Source organism: Podarcis filfolensis (assembly GCF_964270895.1).
Source record: "Podarcis filfolensis genome assembly, chromosome: 17".
NCBI lineage: Eukaryota > Metazoa > Chordata > Lepidosauria > Squamata > Lacertidae > Podarcis > Podarcis filfolensis.
Window position 1 is genome coordinate 37,604,324 of NC_139621.1, and position 12,581 is coordinate 37,616,904.

Here is a 12,581-nt window from a genome sequence, read left to right on the forward strand (position 1 = left end):
GAAACATTTAAACATTTCAGTGCAGTACAGTACAGTCATACCTCTTGTTACGTTTGCTTCATCTTACTTTTTTCAGGTTGCGTCCTGCAGTGACCCAGAAGTACCGGAAAGGGTTACTTCCGGTTTTCGCAGCTCGTGCATGCGACATCACACACATGCACAGAAGTGGTGAATTGTGACCCGCACGTGCGCAGATGCAGGTTGCGTTCCTTTCAGGTTGCGAACGGGCCTCCGGAACGGATCCCATTTGCAACCAGAGGTACCACTGTAAAGTATAGTATAGTATAGTATAGTATAGTATAGTATAGTATAGTATAGTATAGTATAGTATCATCATATCATATCAAAATGCTTTTTTAAATTTGCAGAGTACTAATAGATAACTTTTCACAATGAGAGCAAGAGCATTGAGTGATACTGAGGACTATCCCAACTGTGATTCACAATTGCTGTTCTGACAGAGTGCTGGAGGAAACTCGTTTATAATTATATTTTGAGAATGATTCATGTTCTTATGTAGCTGCATTTTTTAATACTTCCTGGGTGTCCCAGGATCATATTATAAAGTAGTTGTGTTCCATGCTATAAATCAAGCACTGCCGGGAGTTGTTTCTTCTTTCCAGAGTATTGCCCTGCTTTTGCTCTTTGCTGTTCATAGTGAAGGCCTTTGGCTACCTACAATAAATCGATTGATTGATACTTGCAATTTGTGTGAGTTACCTGTTGAGCTGGAAGGCACTGGTCTTCCCTAGTCCCTCTAGCTTCTCCATGCCTTCCAGAACCTGTCCAGTTTCCATCATGTCTGGTGTAGGGGCCGGCGAGTCGCTGAAGGGCCCCAGGATGCTGACCGCAGAGGGAGATAGGTCCGTTAAGGGCTGATGGCTACCCTCCTGCTGCTGTCCGCTTTGCTGGCTGGAGTGGTGACGTCGCTTCTGGTTCCTGTCCCAGCTACAGAAAGCCAGGGGGTAATGGGGAGAGAGAAGGCTGTTACCATCGGGAAAGATGCGACCTAACCAGAGGATTGTGCATCCATGCCTTAATTTGTTTTCCTGGTACCCAAATACCTTTCCTCCAACTGTAAGGAATATACAGTCCACCCAAAGTACAATGGGAACGTGAAATGTCCACTTGTACAGCTGACATAAAATACGGACTCCAAGTTGGAGTGGACCTTTAGTTCTCTGCTCAAGCTTTCCACCACTTAGGATAATGATAGTACTGAATGTGGGGTGAAAGCCATGTGTGCCTATTGGGCCTTTCCCCATATATTTCTCCCAATCCCAGTAGGGTTCCTCTCTGGGTCGCATCCTTTCCAGAGGCAATATCAACAAGGATTTGAACAAGGGCAGCTGTGACAGCTCATTGTCCAGCAAAGCTCCCTTCGGAACACCTTTATCTTTTCGCAAATTATTTGTTTAATTAAAACTCGGCTGTCAGGGAGAGCTTTGTCTTACTAATGAATTGTTTTGAGTGCCTCTGGACTGTTACTATTTTGCAGGAGTGCTTCAGGTGCATAACAGAACTTTAGGTCTTGTGCAATGGATTACTGGGCTCTGCCATCCTAGCACAACCAATCTACTTTCAAAAAGGATCTGCTTTGGGACTTGTCCCGTGATTTCTAGGCACAGGTCTGCGAGGTTTTTCGTTTGCCCCACCGCTTTCTCCAGGAAAACCCACTGTTTACTGCTGAATCGGAACAAATGTCAACCCACAGAAAGCCAGATTGACGTCTGATCTGATTCGACAGTAAACAGCTGGGGCTCAGCAGCCATTCCTGATACTTTGAATCACTATGAGTTTGTACTGAATTGTATTAATTGTTTGATGAATTTATTTGTGGTTTTTTTGCTTTGTGTTTGGATATGATTGCACTGATTGAAACGCTTACTCATTCTTTATGCTAATGTTATTGTTGTGAGCTGTTTTGAGATCGGCATTGTTGTTAAAAAAACAGGAGGCAGTTATCAAATCATATCAAAAGGATGCTGGTTTTTGCTCAAAAATGATGGCCCACCAGCCCAAGCCTACTGCTTTTTAGATGCAGTTTGCTTCCTCCTCCCCAAGTCTGCACTGAAGGTGATCTTCAGCTTGGAACTAAAATTCCAGTATGAAAAGAGGATCCTTTCTTTTGTTTGTGAGTTCTAGACGAATAAAGATGGCAATTCAGAAGAATAGCTTTTAAAAGGTATTAAGTACAGTTGTGGGTACCAGCACTTCAAAGAGCTGTGTTCTGCTTTTATAAGAAACTGAAAGGGGGGGGCAAAATGAAATTTTCAAGATCAATACCTGTCAGAGAAATAATCCCTTCAATGGAACTTGAAATATGACAGGGGAGTAAACCAAGCCATCTACAACTTGATTTGGTGGTTTGGGAGGACAGAGGTGGTAATAAAAGTGATGATACATTGGGCTCTTTATTTGAAGAATATGCCCAATTTCCTCTCAACTTCAACATTCACATGACAGATAGGCAATCTATCAAGCTGGTTCAGTCAGCACTCTAGTCTTTCCACCATACATTTTTCAAGTGAACTGCCTGCCCTATATGTTTGTAAAAACACCACATGTGTGTTTATCTGTGTCTCTATTCACCCTTCACCTTAGCATTTTTAAAATAGTTGCAAAACTTCCTCAGGGATAGGAGAGAGGAGTTATTGTGGCGACTTCACAGTCACTAGCCAATCAGCAGTGCCTATAGCTGGCTTTTGAAGCAAACTGACAGGATTAATTTCCCCAAAAGCAAGTTTGTAGTGCATGTGGAGAGCATGCTTTCTAAATGGTCCCACAGCCCTACTAATGTTACACCAGTCTGCATTCTTAAGTAGCATATTACAAAAGTATAATGGCGCAGCCTCAGCTATGCACAAAGTAGTAAGAAAAATGCCTAACTTAAAAAAAATGCCAACTGAAAAAGAAGTCAATTAAAATGTTCAAATATAACATACCAATTCCTTAACTTAACGTATAACTCTATAATGATGTGTGTGCATTTTAATGCAGTTATAAAATGTTCGAACTACATGGTATTTAAAGCAAAATCTGATATAATTCGATCCCAGTACACAAATCCCAACGTTCAAATTGGTGCTGTACAAAACCTGAAGGAGTTAATGTGAAACTGAAAATGTCAGTTGCTTAAAAGTTGCCAAGTGTATTTTCGGACCTTATATCTTCTTCTGCAGCTCACAGAATTGGATATTAGAAGAATCATCAAGAGTTGCTTCTGTTCACTAGGGTAGTGATGGCTAGTTGTGGCCTTTATGTGGAGTTTTATGCGGGCTTTATGTTGTACCAAGGTACAACACAGGCAAGGGAAAGAACAATGTTTTTAAAATGTCATAAACAAACTGAGATAAGTAATTAAATTACATACTTTAGCATTGCAGATGTCTTTCACTTTTGTAAATAAATATATAACCAGCATATTTTTTTGCAGATCTATATTAGGGATGCATGTACTGACTATCATTGTTGTTGTTGTTTAGTCGTTTAGTCGTGTCCGACTCTTCGTGACCCCATGGACCAGAGCACGCCACGCACTCCTGTCTTCCACTGCCTCCCGCAGTTTGGTCAAACTCATGCTGGTAGCTTCGAGAACACTGTCCAACCATCTCGTCCTCTGTCGTCCCTTCTCCTTGTGCCCTCCATCTTTCCCAACATCAGGGTCTGTTCCAGGAAGTCTTCTCTTCTCATGAGGTGGCCAAAGTCTTGGAGCCTCAGCTTCAGGATCTGTCCTTCCAGTGAGCACTCAGGGCTGATTTCCTTCAGAATGGAGAGGTTGGATCTTCTTGCAGTCCATGGGACTCTCAAGAGTCTCCTCCAGCACCAGAATTCAAAAGCATCAATTCTTCGGCGATTAGCCTTCTTTATGGTCCAGCTCTCACTTCCATACATCACTACTGGTAAAACCATAGCTTTAACTATGACCTTTGTTGGCAAGGTGATGTCTCTGCTTTATAAGATGCTGACTAACGTAGGAAAACATTAATACTAGATGGCGTTTACTTTATTTACAGAGCTTGACCAATTGTAAAGGGGTCAGTTTGTGCAACAAAATATATTCCCAGCTCCCAAACTAATGTTTGGAGAGTAGAGAACACCAAAATTGGCTTTCAATTCAATATTAAGCCATTTGGATGTGCTGTCCTCAATTACAACATATCCCTGGTGCCTCTCTTCACCTCCTGTGAGTTGCGATCCTATGGCATTAACCTTTGCAGCTACCTAAAATCTACTCACCAGAATTTGAGTATTATCCCCATAGCAACAAGGACAATAATGACAGAGATCGTAATGGTGACATACAGCTGAGGGTCCACACCTGGAACAGACAGAGACAGGAAGTGTCAGTAAGTAGGGTATGTAACTCCTGACCATTTTGCGGGGACAGGGCATGCCCCCCCCCGAGATTTCCACTTTTTTCCTGGCTGCCCTCCTGTGTGCTTTTTTAAAGTAGCACTCTTGCAGGTGGAGCTCGCAGTCGTAGCATTGAGAAAAGCTTCACCTGTAGGATTTCTGCTTGCCACTCAAGCGATTAAAGGTACACAGGAGCCCGGTCAGGGAAAAAAGTTGGCAACATGTTGCTGGAGATATAATAAGGAAAATGGTTCTTTGAAACAAATGTTTTTGCGGTGTCCGACGCTTAAGAACTTTTGGAGAAAAGTATTGAAATGTATTCTACTTAAAGGGAAAGGGACCCCTGACCATTAGGTCCAGTCGTGACCAACTCTGGGGTTGCGGCGCTCATACAGCTTCCGGGTCATGTGGCCAGCATGACTAAGCCGCTTCTGGCGAACCAGAGCAGCACACGGAAATGCCGTTTACCTTCCCGCCGGAGTGGTACTTATTTATCTACTTGCACTTTGACGTGCTTTCGACCTGCTAGGTTGGCAGAAGCAGGGACCGAGCAACGGGAGCTCACCCTGTCATGGGGATTCGAACCGCCAACCTTCTGATCGGCAAGCCCTAGGCTCTGTGGTTTAACCCACAGCGCCACCCGTGTCCCTGTATTCTACTTGGGGGGGGGGTTAAAACTGTCAGATGATAATATTACGCTAAACCACATACCAATGATATGGGGGTTTGACGGCTGGTCAATGCAGATGGACTCTTCACACCATTACTTCTGCCAAAAGACTGATATTGATTCACAGGAAAGATAATACTATGCCCCCCCCTTTGATCAATGGATAGAAGATATGACAACTTTTGCAACACATGAACGGATCGCTTTTAGATGCAAATTGCGCATGGATAAATATAATGATACTTGGAATGCATTGATAAAAATTAGACCAACTTTTTACTAATTGTATACTTGTTGGAATAATACCATTACTTATATAGCTCTATATTGCATTGTATTACAGGAGAGTTTCCCAAACTTGGGTTTACAGCTGCATTTGGACTACAACTCCCATCATCCTTAGCTAGCAGGACCAGTGGTCAGAGAGGATGGAAATTGTAGTCCAAAAACAGCTGGAAACCCACGTTTGGGAACAGTTTTGAAACCCTTTTCTTTATTTTCTCATTACTTTCTCTTTATTGGTCCACTGGAAAAAAGAAATCAATAAACTCTAAATAATAATGGGAAAAGGGAAAAAAAAGTTGGCGACACCAGAAGGAATCGAGAGAAGAAGATGAGTGTTACCTTCTCCCCGTGGCCCGAAAAGGAAGGGCCGTAGGGTGGCTGGGGTTTGACGCAGGTTGAGCCCTTCGTTGTGTAGCAGGGAGTGGGAGTTGGGTTGCGCTGTCGCCATTCCGCTTGACGAAACAAAGGTGTAACCCAGAGGAGGGAAGCCAGGGTTGGCAGAGTTGGCGTCGCCTCCATCCTCCACGGATATTGTGGGGCCCCAGACGATGGCCCAGGGGTACTGGGAGGAAGACAGGCCATCCTCGAAGCCGGACGGAGTGGCAGGCCGGGTTCCCTGAGCCTGGCGCCTCAGGCGCACTGAGCTGCGCAGCCCAGCCCCTCTGGGAACCACAGAGCGATGGCGCTGTGAGGTAGAGCGGGACCCTTTCTCCGGGGCTGGGTTCTTGTCCCAGATGCAAACGGACCGAGGGGAGGAAGGGCTGCGGTGGCTGCAGAGGGGCCTCGCTGCCAGAAGGCCCCGGGTGCGCAGAGACCAGGCGCTGTGGGATGGAAGTGCTGAGGCGAGAAGTAAGAAAGGCCAGAGCTGCAGCAGGTGGAAGCAGGAGACCAGAGGGAGCATCACGCTGTGGAAGGGGAGAAAGAGAGATGCAGGTCGCTAAACTGTAGAGTCCCCGTCTGTGGGGCTCGCTGGCTGTGTTGTCAGGCCCTGGGGTTTTGGTTCCCATGAAGTGTGGAAGGTGGAGATCGCAGTCAGCTTTGAACTTCTGCAAAAGCCCAGCTGAAGCCAATGATCTGTGCAAGTGTCCAACAGCACTCCTGCCAGCTCCTGTTCATTTAATGGGACTTGCATGGCATAACTAACAGACTGTAACCTATGGTTACCAGATTTTTTTCAATGAATCCGGGGACACTTTTTTTTTTTTGAAGCTGAGTAACAACAGGGAGTCAGTAGTGGGGATGGTGAGGCAAAAGACCCTGGGCCCAAGCACACATGCAAAGGTGCAAAGCCCTTCTTTCGCACCCTGTGAAACATAAATGCACAGAGTTTTTTTAAAAACTGGGCAATGGCGCGCCGCCTGCCCATGACTCCCGAGCCTTCCCTGATCTCCTTCCCCCTTTGTTTGGACAGATATGGGGAGGCTTGGGAGTCACGGGTGGGCAGCTGTTGCCCAGGAGGGGCCAGCCTGGTAGTGCAGTTGGCTCTGGCTGGCTTCAGGAGATGCTCCTGAAGTGGAGCAGGAAAAATGCCAGGCGCCATGGCAGCAAGCCGCACTAACAGGCTGGCTCTGGGCTGCTGAGACTGCTGCAGCCACATTTCCCAGGGACAGATTTGCAAATCTGGGGACATTCCAGGGACAGAATTTGTCCGGGGACAGATTTGCAAATCCGGGGACTGTCCCCGGGAACCGGGGACATCTGGTAACCCTACTGTAACCCCATGTTAATTTGCTAAGCCTGAAGATGGGGCTTTCTCCTGCAGCCTGTTTTAAGCGCCACCTCCGACGATCTCCTTGTCCAGGAGTGTCTGCAACTCTTTCTGTGTACACACCATAGATTTAAAGGGCATGGCTTCCCCCGAAGAATCTTGAGAACCATCACATCTCTCAGAGCTGCAATTCCCAGCAGCTGTTACAAACCACAGTTCCCAGGATTCTTTGGGACAAGCCACACACTTTAAAGGTGTGGTGTGTAAGCAGCCCACCCTGCAATTGTGGGGGTTTTTATGCACACTTCTTGCATATCCCTCACTCCCATTTTGCAGGGATGCCCAATTTTCTTCATGCCTCTCATTGGGTGCTGGGCCCTGGAGACCCAACAGCCACATTCAGACAATTGTCCATGGCTTCACAAAGGATGATTTATGAAGCCATGTGCAGGTGCCATAGCTGCACACTTCCTTCTCACCTGTCACAGCTCCAACCCTGATGCATCAACTAGCTCACTCCCTTCCTATTGTCAGTACAGTCCCTTGGCTTGTGCCTCCCAGCTCTTTCATTCCTTTTCTGGGCACCCTGTGTGAGGTCAAAAACTGGCACCTCCAAATCATAGTTGTCAACTTACAGATTTGTAAATAAGGGACCAGCAGCCTCAAAAATAATGGATCAGCAGCCAAAATAAGGGATTTTCCAGGCACAGGTATGTTCAACTTCTGAGCCCCTCCGAGCCAAAGGCAGAAAGCCCAGCCAGCAGCCAAATGAAGCCTCAAGCAGTGGTTCCCACAGCGCAGCAACCCGGCAAAGGGGATGCAGCAAGGAAAACCACCGTCACCTCTCCGCTGGGAAGCGCTGAGCAAAGGCGAGTCCCCAGGCAACGCGGCCGATTTGATCGGCACAAGGCATGCAAGCTCCACCCCCCAGTCGTTCTTAGACTCCTTATTGGGTGAGCAACACAGCCAAGCAACACAGTTGGAGCCTTCCTCCTCCCTGGCCGGCAGGGAGGGAGGGAGAGGAGCTGCTTCCTTTGAGACCCAGGAAATTTAAGGGGCATCATCAATAAGGGACAGCAGTGGGACATGGCGCTGGGATAAGGGAGTTTCCCGCCAAATAAGGGACGCTTGACAGCTATGCTCCAAATGGATCTTCTCTATTTTGCACCCCCTCAGCTCAGTGCCTTGTGGGGGGGAACTGTCCACACCACTGTAAATCCAGTGCTTTGCCTATTACCATTACTAGGTATGCATCAAGTACGGTTTGTTGCTGGTGGTACACTAGCAATGCTTCCTTCTTCAAAGTACTGCCCTAGACACACACTTAAGTGCCTGGCCGTGGCCCTTTTCCATCACGCTTTCTAAAAGAAGAGTTGCAAACTTACCAGGTGCTGGTCTCCATATCTAGAGGCGACTGTTTCTCCACTCAGCGGTAAATCTGCCTCATATTCTTCACTAAAACCAGGAATGGAAAAAAAAGGAACGTCAGTTGAATGTTCGCTAAAGCGTTCCTAAATCCCTTCAGCGCAGCTGATGCACGGCTGCCTAGTGACCACCAACTTTCATTACATTCCATCAAGTCCCTTCAACCCTTATAAACATGCCATGTATTATGAACATAAGCAGAAGACAGGCTGACATGGAGAGAAAACATGTCCCTGGCTTATCATTGCACGCGCACATTTCCTGCCCTCCCCCTGCACTCGCGGCAGAACAACATTAAGCATACACGCAAATAAATGTGAGCCTCACAGCCATGAACACACGTGCTGCTGTTCCTCCGAGGGCTGGGGGCGGGGGGGGGGGGATTTGGGCCTCTGATTTCTTATCACTTAAACAAGTTAAGAGAATCTTAATTCCTGCATTTATTTATAGCACAGAGCATGTAATCCATTTAATATAAAGAGCTACTTTAATTGTGCGTGGAGGCAAGGAAAAGAATAGGAATAAAATTAGAATGATAAACACAGGAGATAGCGAAAGGGAATGAATCAGGGAGAAAACGCCAGCCTGCTTAAGGACTGAGAGAGGAAAAATGTGTCCATAAAATATTTAGTGTTTACTTTCCGGAGGGCTAAAATGGCTTTCCCTTTTGCCCTTTTAATCACTGCCCGCACTCTCTCCCTCTCCCTTTCTCACACACAATTTTTTGATACAAATTATGGCTGTATAGCTTTTAAAAATGGCAAACTGGGATACGGATATTGTACGTTTGCACTTATATCTGGCCAGTTATACAACCTAGCTTGCTGCTATTTCCCCAAACTCCGGTCTCCCATTGCGGGTGCAGAGTTCAAAAGATGATCCAGCCTGCAAGCCCTGGAGATGGCCCGGGTACAACTCATCTGCAGATACAGAGAAGCTGGGTGCAGTAAGCCTCGCAAGTCATTTCAAGGACTGGAGATAATATCTTTACGGGAAACATCCCCTCCCAGGGGAGCCCAATGAAACCCAAGGCTCTGTGCTTGACAATGGTGTGGCTGACACAAGTCCTTCAGCAAACTTAGAAAGGAAAATCAATATGCTAATGTTTTGCTGACTTGTTCGCTAGAGCTGTCAGACAGACCTCAAGTTCTAGGGTAAGCAAGGAAGACAGCTAAGAGAGTCCCCCACCCCCATTGTGTGTTTGTGTGCCTACAAAGTCTGGGTGAAAGGAAGAAGGGGAACTGAACGGACAGATAAAAAGTGACTAGAACAGATGGCCATATATTCACACGATTACAAGATGCAGAGACTACATTTCTGTCTTGAAAAGTAAAATTCACTTCTCACTTTGTATCCTGGCGAATCTGATGTGCATTTTTACTACTTGCTAAATAGCTCTTTTATTGCAGCCTTATTACTTTAATCTCTTGAACATGTTCTCATAGAATATGATTCAGTTGTGATTAGACACTTATATTATGTTTAAATTCAGACTCATTTGAAACCCTGCGGAAAGCCGCTGGGGGCAGGGAGGGAGCGGGGATAGGATGGAAGCGGATTTTCCTGTTTTAAAAAGGGTTGTTGGGGTAATAAGAGTGCTGCTTTGTCTGAGCAGATTCTTTGGGGCCTGGAGAGAGGAGAGGAGAGAGAGCGTAGGTAATAATGGCAATGTGGGGGAGTCGGTTAATCATAAAAGGAGAAAGAAGAGTCATAGATTCATTAACAATTTGATTCCTAGTACAGGTGATGATCTGGTAGGAGGAGGAGGAATAAAAAGGGGGACATGGGTACAACCATTTCAGTACTACATTTTTGGAGGGGGGAGTGATTTAATTTAAAGCATTGTGATGTATGGAAGTGAGAGCTGGACCATTAAGAAGACTGATCGCCAAAGAATGGATGCTTTTGAATTCTGGTGCTGGAGGAGACTCTTGAGAGTCCCATGGACTGCAAGAAGATCCAACCTCTCCATTCTGAAGGAAATCAGCCCTGAGTGCTCACTGGAAGGACAGATCCTGAAGCTGAGGCTCCAAGACTTTGGCCACCTCATGAGAAGAGAAGACTCCCTGGAAAAGACCCTGATGTTGGGAAAGATGGAGGGCACAAGGAGAAGGAGACGACAGAGGACGAGATGGTGGGATGGTGTTCTCAAAGCTACCAGCATGAGTTTGACCAAACTGCGGGAGGCAGTGGAAGACAGGAGGGCCTGGCGTGCTCTGGTCCAGGGGTCACGAAGAGTTGGACACGACTAAACGACTAAACAACAACAATATTTTTCCATTAACTCTTTTTGCCATCACAGACTGAGCTGCTTGGAAGGGCTGAGGTCTACCTGCTCCTCAAATCCTTGACCTTCCTGGTTTCTGAAACTGCACAGAATTGAGCTTTCGATCTGGACTTCAGAAGTGACTAGCGCCTCTTTGAGAGAGGCTGTGGCCTATCCTGCCCTAAGAGAAGGTGGTGGTTTCAACCTCTGTTGAGGTGGGGAAGCCAGTTTGGACCTTACTATTTTGGATCCTTTTCAGCTGCAAGTTCTCTAGAAGATGTTGCAGTGAGCAACACAGCCTTGCCTTGCAAGTCACACTAAGCCAAACCACAGCTTTGTGTGAACGTGAGGATGTGGATTCCTGAGGAGACCTCTACCACTTTGCTCCTCTCAGTCATTTTGCTGCTGAGCCACCCACTCTCTGGGCTATCCATGAGGTGCAACCAAGGTTTGTTCCTGGTTTACAACCCATAGTTTGTTTGGGAGAGCTAAACGGCGAGTTTGGGATAGTGTGAATCCGCCGCTGTGCCCTCGGCACGCCATGCCTTGACTTAGCATCGTGTATGAATCAGAACAGCCCTCCTCTTCAAAAGAGATGTATAAAAGCTGCCATTTATGAGTGATGTGTTGTCGCTGCCTGCATCTCCTCCCCCTGCCCATGTAGCTTTATAATGCATTATGAATTTTCCTCCTCTCATTCCCTACCCCATGGAGCAGCAGCCAGTGAAGTGGATCAGCCGTAGCTGGGAAACTTTCAGTGGAACAGCAACACATCACATGCCTTGCATTATTAAATGTTACAGGGTGAGCAGAGGAGCAGACATAGCAGCTGAAACACCCAGTTCCATCCTAATATATTCCTGCTTTCTATATTCAACTTGTCATAAGCATTAGACGTAATGCATGTGATTACAGAAATAATGTATGTGATAAGCATTGCAGAAAGAATGACTGTAATGTTATTACTGTGGGGAATTTGTAGTCAAAGTAAACTGGCAGGCATAGGGATAGTTAATGCATGAAGGGGTTAAAGACCACAAAGTTGTAATGCTAGACTCAGTTAGGTCACACTCCCTCATCTCCAATGAGGGAGGAAATAAATATTCTTTCATCACTCTTCTTCACACCATGGAACTGACCAGGAAGAAAGTGTCTGAGCTTGCCTGCTTGAAACCATCTTTTGGTACTTTGTACCCAAGGGAATTCTACCTGTGTTCTCCTTGCTGCTGCATGGAATAACACATGAATCATACTTTAGGATTTTGTAAGTAAAGCTTTGAAGAGTGTGGTTTGTTCATTGCAAGAGGAGCAGAAATGGGGAAAGCACTGTAAGCAAAGTAAACAGAATATATAAAAGGGTCTAACAGCCTGTTATACCCACACTATACTGCTGCTTGACCTTGTGACTGTTTTAAACTCTGCTGGGGTCTTTCTCCCACCGGAGAGTGTGTTATGCCCTGCATCTTGAATCCAGGAGTCCAGCTGATTCTTTTATTAATTACCCACACGTGGGTCATAGATCTATTTCCCTCTGCAATTATTTGTTTGGTTAATATGGCACCATTAGAGAGTACAAGAGGGCGGGTCCCTATCTCAAGGGGCTTACAACCCAAACGTGTGCTTTGAACCCCTGAAATGTGGTACATAAATTACGGTTATTCAAAGCATAAAACGCCCCCTCAGAAGCCATTTGGGGCCCTTTCTCTAAGAATGCAGATTCTGAATCCTCTCTGGGCAGTTATTTTCCATCGCTTGAATTCAGGCAGCCTTTCCCCCATGCTTAGCCGAAAGCTACCTGCCTCTTGCTTAAACTCATTACATCACTGAACAGGGTGAACATTTGCTCCCCATCTTCTTTCTAAAATTCTCTT

At 46.0% G+C, this 12,581-nt stretch overlaps 1 protein-coding gene across 3 annotated transcripts in view; it reads right to left on the reverse strand.

Moving 5' to 3' along the window:
• PIANP (PILR alpha associated neural protein) overlaps positions 1 to 12,581 on the reverse strand; it is a 36,151-nt gene that overhangs the window by 9,225 nt on the left and 14,345 nt on the right. For all 3 annotated transcript variants that reach the window (XM_083593932.1, XM_083593933.1, XM_083593934.1), the window contains exons 2-5: positions 8,405 to 8,474; positions 5,651 to 6,216; positions 4,240 to 4,321; positions 721 to 948 (exon numbers count right to left, since the gene is read on the reverse strand). In XM_083593932.1, the coding sequence (XP_083450058.1) occupies positions 721 to 948; positions 4,240 to 4,321; positions 5,651 to 6,216; positions 8,405 to 8,421 (893 nt within the window). In that variant the 5' untranslated portion in view covers positions 8,422 to 8,474. The remainder of the gene's footprint in view (positions 1 to 720; positions 949 to 4,239; positions 4,322 to 5,650; positions 6,217 to 8,404; positions 8,475 to 12,581) is intronic.